Source organism: Pygocentrus nattereri, chromosome 5 (assembly GCF_015220715.1).
Source record: "Pygocentrus nattereri isolate fPygNat1 chromosome 5, fPygNat1.pri, whole genome shotgun sequence".
NCBI classification, from domain to species: domain Eukaryota; kingdom Metazoa; phylum Chordata; class Actinopteri; order Characiformes; family Serrasalmidae; genus Pygocentrus; species Pygocentrus nattereri.
This window is the reverse complement of record NC_051215.1, coordinates 46,664,153-46,682,542: the sequence shown is the minus strand read 5'-3', so window position 1 is coordinate 46,682,542 and position 18,390 is coordinate 46,664,153. Positions and strand designations below refer to the sequence as shown.

At 40.6% G+C, this 18,390-nt stretch overlaps 1 protein-coding gene across 2 annotated transcripts in view; it reads left to right on the top strand.

Annotated features, from left to right (window-relative positions):
- The window catches only part of galnt2 (UDP-N-acetyl-alpha-D-galactosamine:polypeptide N-acetylgalactosaminyltransferase 2), a 119,507-nt gene that overhangs the window by 80,611 nt on the left and 20,506 nt on the right, over nt 1-18,390 (top strand). For both annotated transcript variants that reach the window (XM_017710143.2, XM_017710144.2), the window contains exons 4-6: nt 12,785-12,883; nt 13,529-13,596; nt 13,831-13,896. In XM_017710143.2, coding sequence (XP_017565632.1) covers nt 12,785-12,883; nt 13,529-13,596; nt 13,831-13,896 — 233 coding nt within the window. The remainder of the gene's footprint in view (nt 1-12,784; nt 12,884-13,528; nt 13,597-13,830; nt 13,897-18,390) is intronic.

Genomic DNA, 18,390 nt, shown 5'->3' with positions numbered 1-18,390 from the left:
TGACCAGCTACAGTTTAGCTTCATTTTTATTATTATTATTATTATTAATTTTGCAGGGACAATACAAAAGAACATGGAAATATATAGGGCTTGATTGACCGCAATATTCTTTTCTGTCACAACCAATGCATGAAAGTGTGTACACAGAAACATAGCAGTGTGGAGAGTAAGTCAGAATATAACTGACAAAATCCCGATAGTTATGTTCATTTCAATGTACGCTATACATTATACAGTGGGCAGAGCTTCTGTGTCTGAGCTCCGTCACTTGGGGCATGAGGGTTAAACAGGAGATGAGCTCTAGAGGCCCATCAGTCAGCATGACCGTCTGTTTATATTCTGCTCTTTTGCCCCTCGTGTGCGCCCTTTGTAAGCCTGGCATTTTCACAGCTCGCCAAAGTGATCGAAGTCCACTTGTTCTGCATTTGAGAAAAACTGAAGCTTTGGCTTTGGGCTTTGGGGAGGACTTGCTTTTGCTGCCATAGTAGTAGTCATGAAGTCATAGACTAAAGTCCACGTAATGAGTAAACGTTTATCTCAGCTTTGTGCAACTCCTGCCTGGACCCTATAATTTTGACCTGTATTGTTCTGCCCACACTCCATTTTGACCCCGTTTCCTCCTTTTGTTCCGTTATCTTCCCGTCTGCTCCCTTTACGCGAGAGCCGAGTTCTCAGTGATTGATGGGTTTATTCTGGAGCGTTGCGTAATTTTGGATACATGTTTGGCAGTTAACATAGACCCTCATTAAGTAAATGCCTACCTTCTCCACATTAAAGCTTTATGTGATTTGGTGTTTCGGGCAGCACTGAGGGTGCAGATTTACAATGTCTGGCGGGAACTGAACATTTAAAATGAATGTTAAGCGCGTTCCCTGCAGTTTCGGCATGTACGGAAAGCTGAGGAACTTGCATGAACATCGTTTGAAGCCCAGCCAACTTCGTTTCCACAAGATTGTCTGTCTGGATTTGGTGCAGTTTTAACTGTGAATTATAGAGGACGTCATCATAAGCAACAGAAAGGGCTTCTTAATGGTTCACCTCAACACCGCCCTGCGGATATTTTGTTTGCTATGGCTGTGACTGATATGTATTTGAAACATGGCTCCTCCTGACCAAAACAGGAAAGCTAATTACTGTTTGGTGGTGCAACATGTTGTACTCTAGGCTATTTTAAGAGCTTTGCCTGAATGCAACTAACCCTGAAATTCTTGCTCCTTAGCCAGTCCACTGATCCGAAACTAGTTGTAAGATATTTCTCACATGAACCGATTGGTTTGCTCTTAAATGTTTTCATTTTTTCGGTACTACATTTAAAGATTTCTTTGTTTTAATCTTTCTGAGTAAATAAGTCATTAAAGCCTATATGATGTTCTCTCTGTTGACTCAAAAATGCCTGCAGGGTTTTATGTGATCGCCCAAGTTCTGCAAGAAGAAAAATCAGAATCTGTGTCTAATGGACTGATGTGATGGCTTGATGAAAGAGTTTTCGGATTGCTGCCTGATAGTTTCTTTCCGTTCTTGGGGGAAGGGAGAAAACAGAAATGCCTCATTGTGCAGATGAATAGACAAAGACACCAAGAGGAATTTGGGACGGGGCTCAAATTGGAAGTAGAAAAAAATGTATTTAACAGTAAATACGGCTCATTTTAATGAAAGGGTTCCTGTAATGGCCAAATCATGTAAGGTTTTCCTTAGTCTCAGGTCCATTTTACAGAATCACCACAGGACAGAATCACCACAGGACACAGCCAGTTTTTATTGATCATTAAATTAGACAGTTAGCCTTTCTTCCTTATGTATATATTAATATTTTCTCCTTATTTTTCCCTTCTCCATTTAATTTATCCACTCTAGAATGTGCTCTAGGTGTATTTTGTAGAGGCAGTGTATGCTGATATCCCTATGTGATTTCTTACTGGCTATTTGTGGTCAGCATTTTATGCAGTGCTCTTGTATCTCCAGCTTGTTACCACTAAAGCAATATGTTATGCTGTCCAGTTGTTTATATACGGATGCAGCCCAAGTCATAAAGTTGGAGGATGTCATGAGAATGTCAAACAGTGTTTTAATGCATGCTTATTATACTCTCCTTGTGTGAAGCTTGTGAAAGGCTGTGGATAAGGAATAAAAATCCCCCTGCACATCTGTTCTTGTATGCTTGAACCTTCAAAATAGAAAAGTTTTCAACGGAAGGCAAGAACATTCTTAACTTTTAATTAGAGATGACGTGTCAGTGTTGAGGGGTGTCACTGTTGGTATTGGGCCGCTGTCAGCAGAAAATCTGAGATGAATGAGGGAAAATGAATGAATGTGATCCAGTCATGTAGCAAATCTATCCTGACACAGCACACGTATTGTAAAGAAAAGATCATAACTTTTAATGCATTGGTCCATTTAACCACCAGCAACAGTGACCTCCAACCAGCAAACACCAACCTTTATTTATAGAGCACTTTTCATAGCAGCTTCATTTTTTTTTACAATCAAATAGTAAAATTGAGTAACAAGTAAAAAGCAGCTGGTGTTTTCAAATGATGTAAAAATGCAGTGAAAAATTCAAGTTAAAATTATTAAATACTCAGTGTAATTAAATGATTAGTAATGCTGTTATTTTTACATTTTTTTTCTTATACATTTTATGATATGTTTTAATTATTGCATACATGCAAGTGTAATTAAATGTGATGATACTTGTGTGTAAGGTAAGGTTTGGGTGCTCTTGGTCATATTACATCAGCACACCAGCAGGTTCTAGATGAATGCTCTAAATGAAAATACACTATATGGACAAAAGTATTGGGACACCCACAGGAACTTTTGTGGCATAACATTTCTAAATCCATAGGCTTTAATAACTGTTCCCACAAAGTTGCAAGCAGACAATTTTTCCAAAATCTCTTGGTCTGCTGAAGCATTAAGATTTCCCTTTACTAGAACTAAGGGGCTGAACCCAACTTCTGAAAAACAGCCCCATATCATCATCCCTCCTCTACCCAACAGTTGGCTCAATACAGTCAGTCAGGTAACATATTTGCCAAACCCAGACTCATCAATCAGACTATATATAGTAGGGGTGGGAATCTCTTGGTACCTCACGATTCGATTAGATTACGATTCAGAGGGCTGCGATGCGATTATAAAATGATTATCGATGCATCTTTTTGCATCTTTTTTTTTTTTTATATACAGGTTTTCCTACCATCTGAAGACTTGGTGCTTTTAAAGCAAGGTATTTATAATAGTCCACAATGAACTTATTTCCAGTATCTTTTTGTGTTCTACTTTTGTGGAAATGTTTCCAGCTGGTGATGTGAGAAAAGCGGCTATAGCTGAGCTAAAGCTTAAAGTAGAGCAAAGTAAGTCTGTGTTTTTGTTTGTATTATACTTTCAGCTTACACGTGGACATCAGGACGTACTGAGACACACGTACAGCCAAGCTGGTAAAATGGACTCAGTGTTGTGACTCCCCAAGGTGGTTCGTTTTTTGTTGAGACAATATGACTGATTAACCTTTGGGTGGCGACCCCTGCACTAGTTTAATGTAGTGTGCCGCCACGGACTGTCCGACTGTCCGTTTCTTTATCAATTAAAATTTAGAAAATCGATTTGTGAATCGATTCAGAATCGCCCGTTGTCCGCATCGCAATGCATCTAAGAATCGATTTTCCCCCACCCCTAATATATAAACTACATAAAATAAAAAAATATGTTAAATTCAGCAACAGTAACTGCATTAAAATGTGCAGAAGGGTGTTCTCTGTAGAGGATTTGTTAATTTATTCTCATTTCACATCAACATAACAAACCTAATTTGACCACGGGTGCCAAAACGTTTGCATGCAACTGTGTAGTATTTAGTTTTCCAATGATTGTATGCAGGCAATATGCTTTTTATGTTTTGCACCTCCCACACTCGAATACAAACAAAAGAAGCAGACCATCTTTCACTGCACCAATGAAAATAACTTTTATTTGATCTTCATTATTAAAACAGTGTTTTTTTTGGTGGTGGTGCTGACAGAGAACACATGGTCTTTGTTTATTCCTGAGAGAGCGTGTGTCTGTGTGTCATTGCCTCTCGTGGCGGGAGGCTGTGTGTGTGTGTGTGTGTGTGTGTGTGTGTGTGTGTGTGTGTGTGTGTGTGTGTGTTAATGGGGATGTTTTTTGGCAAGGCCTGCTGCTGTCTCAGAAGGGCCAGAGCCCAAGTCTGCCGCTCAGACAGCACTGCAGCTTTAATTAAACAGAAAAGCACACCGGCAAATTAATCTTTAATGCTGAAGGTGAGAGTGTCTAGAACTGCCATATTTGTGGAGGCGTTTTGCTTGCGTTTGTGTGTAGATACAATGACCCTTGCATTTCTCTCTCTCTCGCTCTCTCGCTCTCGCTGTCTCTCTCGCGCTCGCTCTCGCGCTGTCTTTTGCTCTCTCTTGGTCTTTAATAGATTCTGTCCCATATGTTAATGTGTATGTTTGAGTTGGCATTCATGCTGGATCCGAGCATGTGTTTCAGTAACAGTGGCAGTGTGAGAGAGCACTCTGAGACTTGCTGTAAGGTAGCAGGCCTCCCCAGGAGAAAGGCCCGGGAAGCATGCCATTGGGGCTTGCTCTAAAAAGTGCCTGCCTTCTAGTCAAAGCTTCTATTCTATTAATGCCCTACTGCACAGTTCCTCCTCACACTGCTGTGAGCATTACATCGGTGGAAATGTCGGTCCACCGGTGGACATCGTGTTCAAGGTTTTTTGGCCCATCCTGATCCGAGCCAGATATGTATACACAGGTTAAGCTCATGTTATTACAGCCACACAGTAGTTCCACATAAAGGTTTAGCATTAGTTTCACATTAAAACCAATTTCAACTTAGATAAGACATGATGATAGGTTGAAAAGATTGAAACGCTGCAGTAAAATCATGTAGTTTAGCCATTTAATTTGTCCACACTGCCCCACTGCATCTTTGAAACTGGCCATTAAATTCTGGAAACATGCCTGAGACAAGTTGTGAGTAATGTGTGCTTGTCACCTCTATGACCATGTCGTATATAGAGCACTGTAAGAGGGTTGTTGATTTATATTCCGACTGTGTCGAAGTTATATTCCACATCTATTTAATAACCTGTCAAATACGGTACCCTCCACAAAAATCGACACCTCTGATAAACATGAACAAAATGAGCTGTGAAAAATATTTTTATTGCTTATTCTTTAGATTTTTGATTCAAATTATCAACAAAAGAAAAAAGAAGCAAATGATTGAAAAAGACCCTCAGATCTTATTAGGAAACACATATATTTCTCAGATCTGTGTAAGCCACAGTTATTGACACGCCTTCATTTGCTACTTTGTGTAGCCTTCCATTGCAAAGAAAACAGCTCTGCGTTCTTCTTGGAGCGCTTAATGAGACTGGAGAACACATGGCAAAGGGACCATTCTTCCATCCAGAACCTCTACAGATCCAGGTCAGGTCAGGGGTCTAGAGTGACCATGACAAAACCCTAATTCTGTGGTCAGAGAACCGTTTTTGTGTTTATTTTGAGGTGTGCTTTGGATCATTGTCCTACTGAAAGGTCTATATCATGGCCCAGTTTAAGCTTCCTGGTTGAGATAATCAGGTATTGATTTCTGCTGGTACTTGATGGAGTCTGCAGTGTCATTTATATTTCCAGGGCTTTTGTAAGAACAACAGCCACACAACATCACAGATCCACCACCATACTTCACAGTGGGAATGAGGTACTTTTCTGCATGGCTATTTGTGTCCACACCAAAGTCAACTGTGGTGTTTGTTGCCAAAACCCTCTACTTTGGTCTCATCTGACCAGCGAGCACAGTAACATTTGGCAAACTGCAGACACTTGAGTTTGTTGGTCCTTGACAGCAGAGACTTTCTTCTGGCAAACCCCCCAATCAACTTGGGGATATATAGGTGGTGTTAGATTGTAGTTTGGGAGACATTCTGACTCCAAGACCTAAGTAATGTCGGTTATTCTGTGATCGTTGGAGATTCTTTGTCCAGTCAAACAATCCTTCTCACTGTGCATGAGGTCAGTATAGACATGCTTCCTCTTCCTGGTGGATTCTTTATGTCTCCAGTAGTTTTCATCTTCTTGATTATTGCTCTGATAGTGGAAATGTACATATTCAACTGTTTAACTATTTTTGTTGCCCATTTCCTGATTTGCGTCACTCAACAACCTTTTGTCACACATCAGTGCTGTTTTCTCTGGTCTTTCTCATAAAGGTGGACAACTGAGGGGAATCTGGTCTGTGTTTCATCTCGTACAGTATCTCACAAAATTGAGTACACCCCTCACATTTCTGCAAATATTTTATTCTGTCTTTCATGGAATAACAGTATAGAAATGAAACTTGGACATAACTTAAAGTAGTAAGTGTGCAGCTTGTATAGCAGTACAGATTTACTGTCCTCTGAAAAGAACTCAACAAACAGCCATTAATGTATATATTATATACATTATATCATATATATTGTAATATAATATATTACATAGCTGGCAATGCAAATGAGTACACCTCACAGTGAACGTGTCCAAATTTTACCCAATTGTGTCATCGTCCCTCCCTGGTGTCATGTGACTCATTAGAGCTACAAGGTTCTAGGTGTGAATGGGGAGCAGGGCTGCTAAATTTGGTGGTTTGGTGCAATCCTCTCATACTGACCACTGGATATTCAACATGGCACCTCGTGGATGTGAGAAATAGAAGATGGCCTAGGCTATAAGAAGACTGCTAACACCCTGAAACTGAGCTATAGCACGGTGGCCAAAGTCATACAGCGGTTTTCCAGGACAGGTTACACTCGGAACAGGCCTTGCCAGGGTCAACCAAAGAAGTTGAGTCCATGTGTTCAGCATCATATTCAGACGTTGGCTTAAAAAAATAGACGCATTAGTGCTGCCAGTATTGCTGCAGAGGTTGAAGAAGAGGGAGGTCAGCCTGTCAGTGCTCAGACCATACGATGCACAATGCAATCAACTCGGTCTGCGTGGCCGTCATCGCAGAAGGAAGCCTCTTCTGAAGCTGATGCACAAGAAAGTCTGCAATTTGCTGAAGACGAGCAGTCCAAGAACGTGGATTACTGGAACCATGTCCTGTGGTTTGATGAGACCAAGATAAACTTGTTTGGCTCAGATGGTGTCCAGCATGTGTGGTGGCGCCCTGGTGAGGAGTACCAAGACAACTGTCTCTTGCCTACAGTCAAGCATGGTGGTAGCATCGTGGTCTGGGGCTACATGAGTGCTGCTGGCACTGGGAGCTGTGGTTCATTGAGGGAAACATGAATTCCAACATGTACCGTCACATTCTGAAGCAGAGCATGATCCCCTTCCTTCAGAAACTGAGCCACATGGCAGTTTTCAAACACGATGACAACTGCCTTGCTGAGGAAGCTGAAGGTAAAGGTGATGGACTGGCCAAGTGTGTCTCCAGACCTAAACCCAATTGAGCCCCTGTGGGGCCTCCTCAAGCGGAAGGAGGAGGAACACTAGGTGTCTAACATCCACCAGCTCCGTGATGTCATCAGGGAGGAGTGGAAGAGGATTCCCGTAGCAACCTGTGCAGCTCTGGTGAATTCCATGCCCAAGAGGGTTCAGGGAGTGTTAGATAATAATGGTGGTCACACAAAGTAGTGACTCTTATATAATACTTATATAGCTTATATAACATTCATTTGAACATGTTCACTGTGAGGTGGACTCACTTGTGTTGCCAGCTATTTAGACATTAATGTCTGTGTGTTGTTCTTTTCAGAGGACAGTAAATCTGCACTGCTGTATAAGCTGCACACTGACCACTTTAAGTTTCATTTCTATAGTGTCGTCCCATGAAAAAGATAAAATATTTGCAGAAAGGTGATGGTTGTCCTCACCTTTGAGAGATACTGTATATTCCCCAGTGAAACAGTCATGGCTGACCATGTAAGTGTTCCTTATTGATCAGGTGAACTTAAATGTGAATAGAAATATACTTGTTAGATTTCACTCTTAAGAATTTCTACAGGTGCCAATAATTGTGGCACAAATCGATTTAAGAAAGCTACTTTTGCTTCAGTATCCTTTTTAGCACTAGAAGCTTGCATTAGCTTAGCAAATGGTTCTAAACAGCTTTACACACATTCACACAGGTTCATTGTAGCCCATGGAAGCTACCTACTGCATTTGGGTGCTGGTTAGAAGGTTGTACATACCAGATGGTTAACTGCTAAATATGACTTCACTCCATTTGGGTGTTTTATGCCCAACACATGGACAAAAAAAGCAAGGAGCTCTGGAGAAAACATCCTTTTTCTGCATTCTTAATCAAAGGTTTAGAGATGCTTGGATGCTAATTTTAGCAGCTTCTTGGGCATAACAGTAATAAAGGATCAGAATCTGATCAGGCTTGATATGGTAAGTATGGATCCTTCAAAATATGCCTGAATTGGTGCTGATGCTGACCTTGCAGATTGGATTGGGATATCTCTCAGGGTGCCAACTTGCACATGATGAGTACCAGACTGTGATGGAGGTGGTGGTCAGACTCTGTAATAGCTGGGCAGAAATGAACCAGCAGTTCTTGAGGCGGGTTGAATTTCATCAGCCGGCATAGAGGGCTTTCTTTGTGATGGAGTTGTTGTTGGTGTCTCAATTCGGGTCTTTGATGATTGTTCCCAGAAGCTTGAAGGACTCTTCAGCCATCACAGTCTTGTCAAAGGGTGGTGAGGGATGGAAGGAATGGGGGGCTTCTGAAGTCATCTTCACTGTTTTGAGCATGTTCAGCCAAACTCTGTCACTGTCTCAAATGTCTGCAGTGTCATCTGCAAACTTCAGGATTTTGACAGAGGGGTCTCTGGAGGTGCAGTCATTACTGTACAGGGAGAAGAGCAGCGGGGAGAGCAGACAACCTTGGGGACACTGGTATTGATCATTGTAGCTGATGGATAATAATTTTCCTAGCCTTACCTGCCGTTCTCTGCATCTGAGGAAGCAGCTGTGTGAACTGTGGAGCAATTCCAAGAAAGTAGTATTACATGTAGAGCTGATTTCTAAAAACGGCCTGAAATGCGAACTGCAGGGGGTTTGTGGTGTCCTTTTGGAGTGTTAGTACCAGTTTCTCAATAGATTTCATGATTTCAGGCTAGGCTGATGGGTCTGTAATCATTTATTCCTGTAAAGGTTGCTTTTTGTTGCTGGTATTATACTTGCTTTAACACAGCTGATCCAACTAATCAGCTGTTTCACAACCTCAGTCAAAGTGGATCCAGGTGTGGAAAACACTTTTGGTGTTTTTGTATAGTGGCAAAATAATCAAATTGAGTTATATTGAAATGTCTGATTTTATGATGATTAAGCGATTTCCTAAAAAGTTTTGACTGAATTGACCCGTCAGTGCTCTGATCACATGTTTATTTTGTAGAAATCCTTGTTAGTTGGGTGAGTTTTACAGAACATTGGTAAAAATCCCGTTCAACCTAGTGAATTTAAGTTGGAGTTTAGTGACTAAGTTTAGAGTGTTCAGTTGAAGGTGCTGTGCTACTGAGCAGGAATAGCTATGAAAATGGGCAGATTGGAAAAATAGATTACATTAGAATTTTGTGGTTTGACTAAAAATGAAATTTTGCGCTACAGATGTTCGTCGGTTCTCAGGTTGGATTTTTTTCAGAGTTCTGTAAAACTTGTCCAACCTGGTTGCAGTTGATACACAAGGATGCTCTTGTGAGCAGAGAGGGTAGGCCAGATAATTACAGATCTCATAGCCAGTGCTGTAGAATATATAGACAGAGATGGAGGGTTCCACTGATGTGTAATGGTGTAGTAGTGTCGAGGTGGGTATAGATGGACATACTGTGCCATCCAAGGGATCTTGTGTGCATTTATGTCCTGCAAATGCACTTCCCCACTTTTTCTTGGATGCATATAGTTATATTAGCTCGAATTTAAAAAAAATCGCCAGTATAACGCAACATGGTAAAGAAACCACCAACATAACACTATGAAAATACTTTTTTTTTTTTTTTTTTGTTAAATGAGTTCTTTTTAATGTTTTACTGCATTTGCAATGTTAATTCAGCTTTGCTTAAAGTGTATTTTGCAGACTGAATTTAATGTAGATAATCAAACTATCCTACCTATAGTTTTAATGCTGGAAGCATTTTCTGATGAGGTGAATTTATGCAAGTCAAAACCTTCTGATTGGTTAATGCAGGTGCTTCTATTAAGCACACGCTATGGTAGGACATTCGAGAACATAGGACAATTGGTCAGAACACCAGCCCAGTTTAACCCCTGTGTGTGTGTGTGTGTGTGTGTGTGTGAGAGTTAGAGACAGAGACAGAGACCCTCCAGGCCCTCCAGCTGTTGCATCACTATAGATGGCATCAGTACAGAGAAGAGCCTGTGCTTTACTGCTCTTAACCACAGGCATGAAGAAAGCAGTGGATTAGCTCCATGGCTGTCAAATTAAAACCTGCAGGGTGTGAGTGGTGTGACTGTGCGGGAGTGTGTAAAATCTCCCGGGAAGGGGAGGTCGGGGAGGGTGTGTGACTATGATGTGGAGGGTTAAAGCATGCGTGTCCGTCCCTGTCACTCACCGCTCCAGCCGCGCAGTAACGCTGCATCTCTCGCGCAGCCGATTCTCTACGCTTCACTTTAACACGCCTCTCTTCATGTCCCAGCCTGTACGCTTGCATCAGACACACACCAGCATTAATGTGTTTGATTTGTCACTGTTTCTGAGCTGCCTGCGCCTTGCTTGCCTTGCCTTGACCAGATCTCATAAAGATAAATGTGAAAGGTCACATGCATATCATCGTTTGGTTAGAACGGTCTGGCTGAAAGAAAGCAGAAATGAAATTGTATGAATGTGAACACCATGATTTAGCAGATCTGAGGGTCAGATTAGAAGGTGTGGTGGCCGTTTAATGAAACCTCATCATGACTACAGCCCAAAATATGTGGTTTTTACAGCTTACTGTAATTTTGAGTCTTTCAAAATGTTATGAATACACAGCGCTCCAAAAGAGCATCTCCAGCAGAGACGTTCAATAACAATCATCTGATGTGTCATGCTGTTGCAAAACCCCTATTCAGATAATGTGTAATTATAAAATATCTCAGGACATCTTTTCCTCTTTTTCTGTCTGGCTATCTGTCTATTTTTGTCTACCTCTGTGTGGAGCCGTCTATCCGACTGTCTGTTTCTCTGTCCATATATCTTTTGTTTATTTATGTCAGTTGGTTAGTGTGTCTCTTTGTTTTAGTCTGTTTAGTCTGTCTAAATAGCTGCTATTTTAAATGATATCTTTATTTTTTGTACACAGGTGCATAAGATTTAAGGTGCATGTGTTGTATTGTTATTGAAAGTGCAGTGTAAGTGTAAATTGTGTTGAATATGGCAGTGTTGACTTCCCGTTGCTCTCTGACCAGCGTAGTTCTCTGGTTTGAAAAATCCCTTGTGGTGATGTAGCTTGAAGGTGGGAGGAGCTTTTCTAAAGACTCCTTTTGGGGTGGATTTTTGGGGGCAAGCTACTTATTCTCCACTACCTGACTAATGCAGGAGGATAGCCAATGTTACTGCTAGCAAGCCAAGCAAGTACTTTATTACTTTATCAGTGTGGAGGGGATTCTCAGTGAGTGCATCAGCGAATGTTTAATGAGAATTACCACTTTGTAATGTCTTCTGGGTTTGGCAAACATTAGAGGGCGCTCCCAAGCAAATCCAACATGAACGGGCTCTTACGGGGCTTTGTGCAAAATCATAATTTACGTATTTTTTATTTTATTATTATTTTTTAAATAATATATAGAAAAACCTACTGGTTTTCTGACAGAACAGCATGAAATAAAACCAAGTTTATATTTATAAATGCTTTTGAACAGCTGTTACAGCACTTTATGACAGTGCCTCATGGGCATTAATGAACCACTTGAACAAAAACTGGTCAGATTGCAGTCGTGGGCTGGAGGTTAGGGAACTGGCCCTGTGACCAGAAGGTCGCCGGTTCGATCCCCAGTGCTGACAGTCCATGACTGAGGTGTCCTTGAGCAAGACACCTAACCCCCAACTGCTCCCCGGGCGCCGTGGATAGGGCTGCCCACCGCTCCGGGCAAGTGTGCTCACTGCCCCCTAGTGTGTGTGTTCACTAGTGTGTATGTGGTGTTTCACTTCACGGATGGGCTAAATGTGGAGGTGGAATTTCCCCGTTTGTGGGATTAAAAAAGTATCACTTAACCAGTCAGCATTCAGAAGCAGTAATGCTAATGTCCTGCTGCCCAAAACCCGTTTGCTATAGAAAAACATTGTTTTCTTAGATTTAAAAATAAAATAGAATATGTCCTTCTGCATTCCAAAATTAAAGGAATTTCCCACACAAATAGTTAGAAATATATTTCATTTTTCATTTTTAGCCATGGAGCTCCATTCACACCTATTCACTAAGAGCTCGTGAGTGCCTTTTACCGGTTCCTAAATATGTTGTCTTACACTAAGTGAAATAGGAAGTGGCCGGGCTTCCTTGGTTGTAAGATGTATTTGCGTAATGCATACTGGGTGCTGTATTACAAAAGTAGTTCCTCAAGGGTTCTTTAGTAAAGACAGTGGTTCTGTATAATAGCAGAACCCTTTTTGGTGCTATATAGAACCATAATTTTAAAACTGTTCTATGTGGATATATACAGCATATTCTCTCTCTCTCTCTCTCTCTCTCTCTCTCTCTCTCTCTCTCTCTCTCTCTCTCTCTCTCTCTCTCTCTCTCTCTCTCTCTCTCTCTCTCTCTCTCTCTCTCTCTCAGCTGCCGACATAAGCAGTGGAGGACAGATCTGCCAGCATCCAGCGTGGTGATCACATTCCATAATGAAGCCCGCTCCGCTTTGCTGCGCACTGTGGTCAGGTGGGTTTGCCTGTTGGCCTTCAGCATTTTTCAGCATTCTTCCCTTCTCTGCCTCTACTTCTTCATATCCATAGTAGCGTAAATAAAGTATGGTATATTCAACAAGTAGCTGAAGCTACACAGCACACCATGTTATTTCCAGCCATGCACATTACGCAGTCATCAGTATGAGACATATTCACTGGAGTTTGTAAAGCGATAAGCGGGTTTTCATAATTCTCCTGTATACATGTCATAAACATTAAGAAATATGCTTTTAATCCCAAATCCCATCACCGCTGCGTTTCTCACAAAGAGGAAGGGGTAACATTGATGTATCGCTGTAAACTAACATACGTTTTTTCATATTCCAGGATATTTAGCAAATATAATAAAGAAAATTCATAGAAGACATAAGAGAACATTCCAACAGAATTTCTAGCTTTTCATTTCCTAGCTGAAGGATATCTTGGCTCTCGTTGTAGATCTACTGTTGTGTATAGTCTTCTGTTCCTTGGCTTTAATATGCCAATAGCTTAATCTAGATTGTGCTGTTAAGCACTATGTGGGCAACAACTGGCTGCGCAAAGCTTTATTCTGGAATTTTACCCCTGCTCTGTTGCTTGTTTGCTGGATCCTATAAGAGTCTTGAACCTCTCCCCACAGTGTACTGAAAAAGAGTCCTGCCCACCTGGTCAAGGAGATTATACTTGTGGACGACTATAGTGACAACCGTAAGTGTCCTGTCTGTAGCCCTGAAACCTGACCTGCCTTCACATCTCCATTCTAAAACATACTTTACCATTTTAAGCTTTATCTGTGATGTCAGTATTGTAACATTGCTTGATTAGAAGGCTGGTGAAATGCACGGAGAGAAAACTATTGAGCCGACTTTCTGTGCATGCTGTCTGGGTGTCCCGCTGTTGTTAAGTAGTTTTACTCTTACTCCATTTCACTCTGTGTCACAGCTGAAGACGGAGCCTTACTCGGGAAAATCGAGAAAGTGCGAGTCCTTCGGAATGATCGACGAGAGGGTGAGTGTTCTACCCGCACTACACAGGAAATTGTGGTATGCCCTCTAAATTATATACATAAATATTTTAAATATGTTATATATTTAACTGAGAACTTGCAATGTCTATGACAATTTGTAATAACATTAATGAACAATGGCACCAGTGATTATGAATGTTGTGCTTAACTGTACAGCTGTACTTAATATGCAGAGTCATGTAATGAACGTTCACGAATAGATTGCAGTCGGCTGAAGTGTGCAATTTCAATGCCAAAGTGTTTCTGTAATTGTCTTTGATGTATTAAAATAACATGGCATGTAGTTCTTACATATGACTGATTCGTTCCTTCTAATGTGTAGTCAAGGCTGTCCACTGAAATGAAGACACAGTGTTACAGTTTACAGCTCTAGACCAATGCACCATTATTATAGAAGAGGAAAAATCTTTCAAAGTGTTTCCACATGATTGCAGTGGTTGAATTTTAAGAGCACTGTGTAATTTCACAGGGGGGCTAAGGGGCAGAAAGGTTTACAACAGGCATAGAACTAGAGCCAGTGTGCATTTACAATAAACTTATAAAAGCCCTGACTCAGCTCTGAGTGGCTGCATGTAGTTGTGCAACCTATGAATATGACTTAACACATTCTTTCTGATGTTTCCACTGTTTGACCAGCCTAGATTGCTAGTTAACACTCCAGCCAAATTTCCCTAACTGATTAAATTAATAGATGAGACTCCAGTTAAGCTGACCCTCAAAAAGCCCCCTTTAGATTTGGTACCTTTATGGTCCTTCCCCCCTTTAACGTCATACCTCCTAAATGAGCATGAACCTTATAAAAACGCTTTAGTCCACTTTCTATTGAAGTGTTTGGAGAAAACAGAACAGCTGAAAAATAAATGGCCTGTTATGAGAGTGAGTTTATTTTTGGAAGGTGTTATGAGTGTCTGTCCAGCAAGAAAATGCAGTTTTGCAGCCAGAAAAAAACCTGCTTATTGTTTTCCCCTCCCTTTCAGCTTTGGCAAAACAAACTCCTTTAGTTGCAGTTGCAGGCAGGCAGTTTTGGCCCTCCGAGTTGCACCAAGGTTAAACCAAGGCACTTATTAACTTCATTATTATTGTAAGTCTTGATTAATGCTACTTTGTCTAAATCAAAATGGAAAGAAACAGCAACTAAAGCTTTAAATGGGCCTGATATTTTAGTGGGATCCAAATACAGTCTGAAAAAGTGTGGTCCATGATCTGCACCATAAAGAGCTAGTTGTTTTTAGCCTTGCTTGAAACCTTATTTTAAGACTTTATATATATATATATATATATATATATATATATATATATATATATATATATAGCTGGACAGCTTACCCACCAGACCTGTGGAAGGACAAGGGGAAATGTGGTGCACTAGACACAGGGCTACCAGCACCTGGGCAACTTCCATACAGCACAGAAGTCACTCAAACCAGGCAAGACCTCTGAAACTTATGCTTGGGACTCCCATGGTCCTGTGGAAAGTGGAGTTTAGGAACACTATAACAGAAGACGGCCCAGATCTCCACCACTGCCTTAGTCTGAACTCACCACGTGCAACAACTTCAAAGTACTGGGCTCCTCCCTTGACCAGCGTTTTAGTAATTGGCGACTCAGTTGTGCGGAACGTGAACTTGGCTCCAGCTAAAGGTAAAATGTCTGTTTTATGCCTCCCTGCTGCTCAAGTCATGGATATCGCAAAAACACTGCTCACTATTTTCAATAAGCATAAGGATATTGGTCCTGTCTCTGCGCATACGGGAGTAAATGATACACGAGATAGAAAGAGGAACAAACAACAGCCAGAGCTGTCGTTTCTGGCCCACTACCAACATTGAGATTTTGAGCAGACTCTACACCCTAAACAAGTGGCTGAAAACGTTGACTGAGGAAACTAACTGGGATTTTATTGACGACTGGAACACTTTTTGGAAAAGACATTGGTTTCATCACAAAAATGGACTACAACTAAGTCGTCCCAGCTTTGTTTAAGCCGCCCCAGCTTTGTTTTAGTCATCAAACTACAAGCAGGCAGTCAGTAAATTGTGGTGTAAAAATAGAGAAGAATGGATACTTCTCTATTCAAACTGTAGTAAGCATTTGTAATGCATGAGTTAAAGGAATAAATACTTGAAGTTAGTTGAAGTTTGTAAGCCTACATATTGCAGTGCAACAAAGCCAAATAGAAATTTTAGAATGGCACTGAATGTAAGACTAACTAACGAGGACAGTGCTGTCAATGATCTTACTTGTGAACAGAATTTAGTGATACTGAAACCTGGTTCAGTTCTGATGGGGCAGTTTCCCTGATTGAAGAATTCTGATTTTATTATAAGGGGAAGGTAAGAAAGGAGATGTACTAGCTGTTGTTTTTTCCAGTATTTTTAATTGTAAAAACATTTTTACAATTTGAAACAGTTTCTACTTAAAGGCCAGGAGCCAGTCTTGCTGGTAGTTGTTTATCATCCACCCAAATACGCACCATCCTTCTTACCAGAATTGTCTGAACTATGGTCCATCTGTGATATGTTATGATTCTTCTGACAAATGATTTCAATTTTTATGTTGACGAAGCCTCAGACAAAAAATGCTACCGAATTCATGCACATTTGATTTTACTCAACACATAACTAGTCTGACTTCTTCACTGTCACACTTTAGTCGTGTCAAGAGGTTTATGGTTTTGATATACATATGATATTTTGGATCTCGGGACCTCAGATCATTACAGTGTGGTTTTTAATATGTCTGCTTCTGTTGACATAAAAGACAGAGTAACAGAAATGAAGACACATCAACAGCAGCTGCTTTTAGTAGCACTCTACATTACAAACCACCTCTACACAGTAACTCAGCGGAGCATGATACGGTCAGCAGTTGTAACTGTGAGCTAAGATCTGTTTTAGATTTTGTTGCAGCAGAAAAAACTAAAGTTCTTCACCACAAATAAAGAAAAAAGATTCTTCACCACAAAAGTGCCATAGAAAAGATCAGATTAGATTCAGATCAGATTAGCCAACTGAAAAGAGACTGTCGCGGCACAATGGAAATGGAGGGAACCTAATACTTACTTAATGACAATGGAAACAGGCCGAGTTTTATTTTCAGTAATGGAAAATCGCCTCTTAAATTCTAAATTAACCACTGTTTATCTCACTGAGGTTTCGACACCAAATGTAGTAAATTTGCATTTTAAATTTGCAGAAATCACTAATATTCTGTCGCATTTTATTATTTTAAAACTACCAATAGTAGACTTGATTCAACAGCCGAGCACACAAAAAGCATATGAATAGTTTGAAAAGGACAGAACTTCAGAAAGTTGTCATGCAGTTAAATTCCTCCACCTGTCTTTTAGATTCTAGTCCAACAGCAATTTCTAAAGATGCATTTGACAGCCTTTGTGCTGCACATTTTAAATTGTTCTTTGGAAACAGGCACTTCTCCAGACACAGTCAAAACAGCAGTTGAAAGACCACTATTGAAGAAACATACCCTTGATCCCTCAGCTTTTAGCAAGCGACAGAGATACCAGTCATCATCAGCGACATCTCAGTTTTTACTCGTACTGGCAATTTATTCATCAGTCACTGCCTTCAGCCAGCATTCCAGAAGCTTTTAAGCATGGAAAAACTGTAAACTGTATGATTTGTGGATCACATTCTGGTCTTATGGACCTGCTGCCACACCATGTGTGACTGTACACATAACCTGGCAGCAGCCGGATTAAGATCCAGGGCCCACGAATGGCTACAAGCCCCACGGCATAACATTATCACGTTACTTGAGCTCTATTGTGCTTTGTGATATGCTAGGTTTTGCGATTTATTAGATTTGGCTGCAGATAGTAGACAGAGTTTCTCATGCATTTAACAGATGCTTCTGTCCAGAGGAATTTACTGGCTGGCAAAGTTGTTGATAAGAGCTTCGACCAACAGTATTTTGGTAATCTGTTTGTCTAACAGTGCTTTTAATATGTATTTAAAAGATTCCTAATTACATAAAGAAATATCTGTGTATCGATACTGTTTCTTAACAGTATTTTTGATATTGCGCTGTACTTGAAACGTGAAATTTGAAACTGTTTTGAGAAACGATGAACCCGATGTGAATGCCCGGGTCCACTTAGGTCCTCAAAAATGTTTAAAGCTGTAGTAACAACTGGTGTAAGGACTGTGGAAATGATTAGTGACTTATATTTGATTTGCTTGTATAGAATTACTGCATGTCCTTTTATGTTTATAGGGGCTGTAAAGGGAAAGTTCTTTTGGCGTCTTACAGAGATGGTGAAAAAGATGATGGCTTAATGGATGAATTATTGCATTAGTGTGCTATTCAGCAGTATTACTTCCTCTCAGCGACCTTAAGCTCCACCATTTGTCATAGCAGTATTAGGTTTTGTGAAAGTACCTGGAGTCATGGCTGTATCTGAACTGCTGGATCACCCTGTAGTTTCTCGGCTAATCTGATTAGAGTTGAGATGT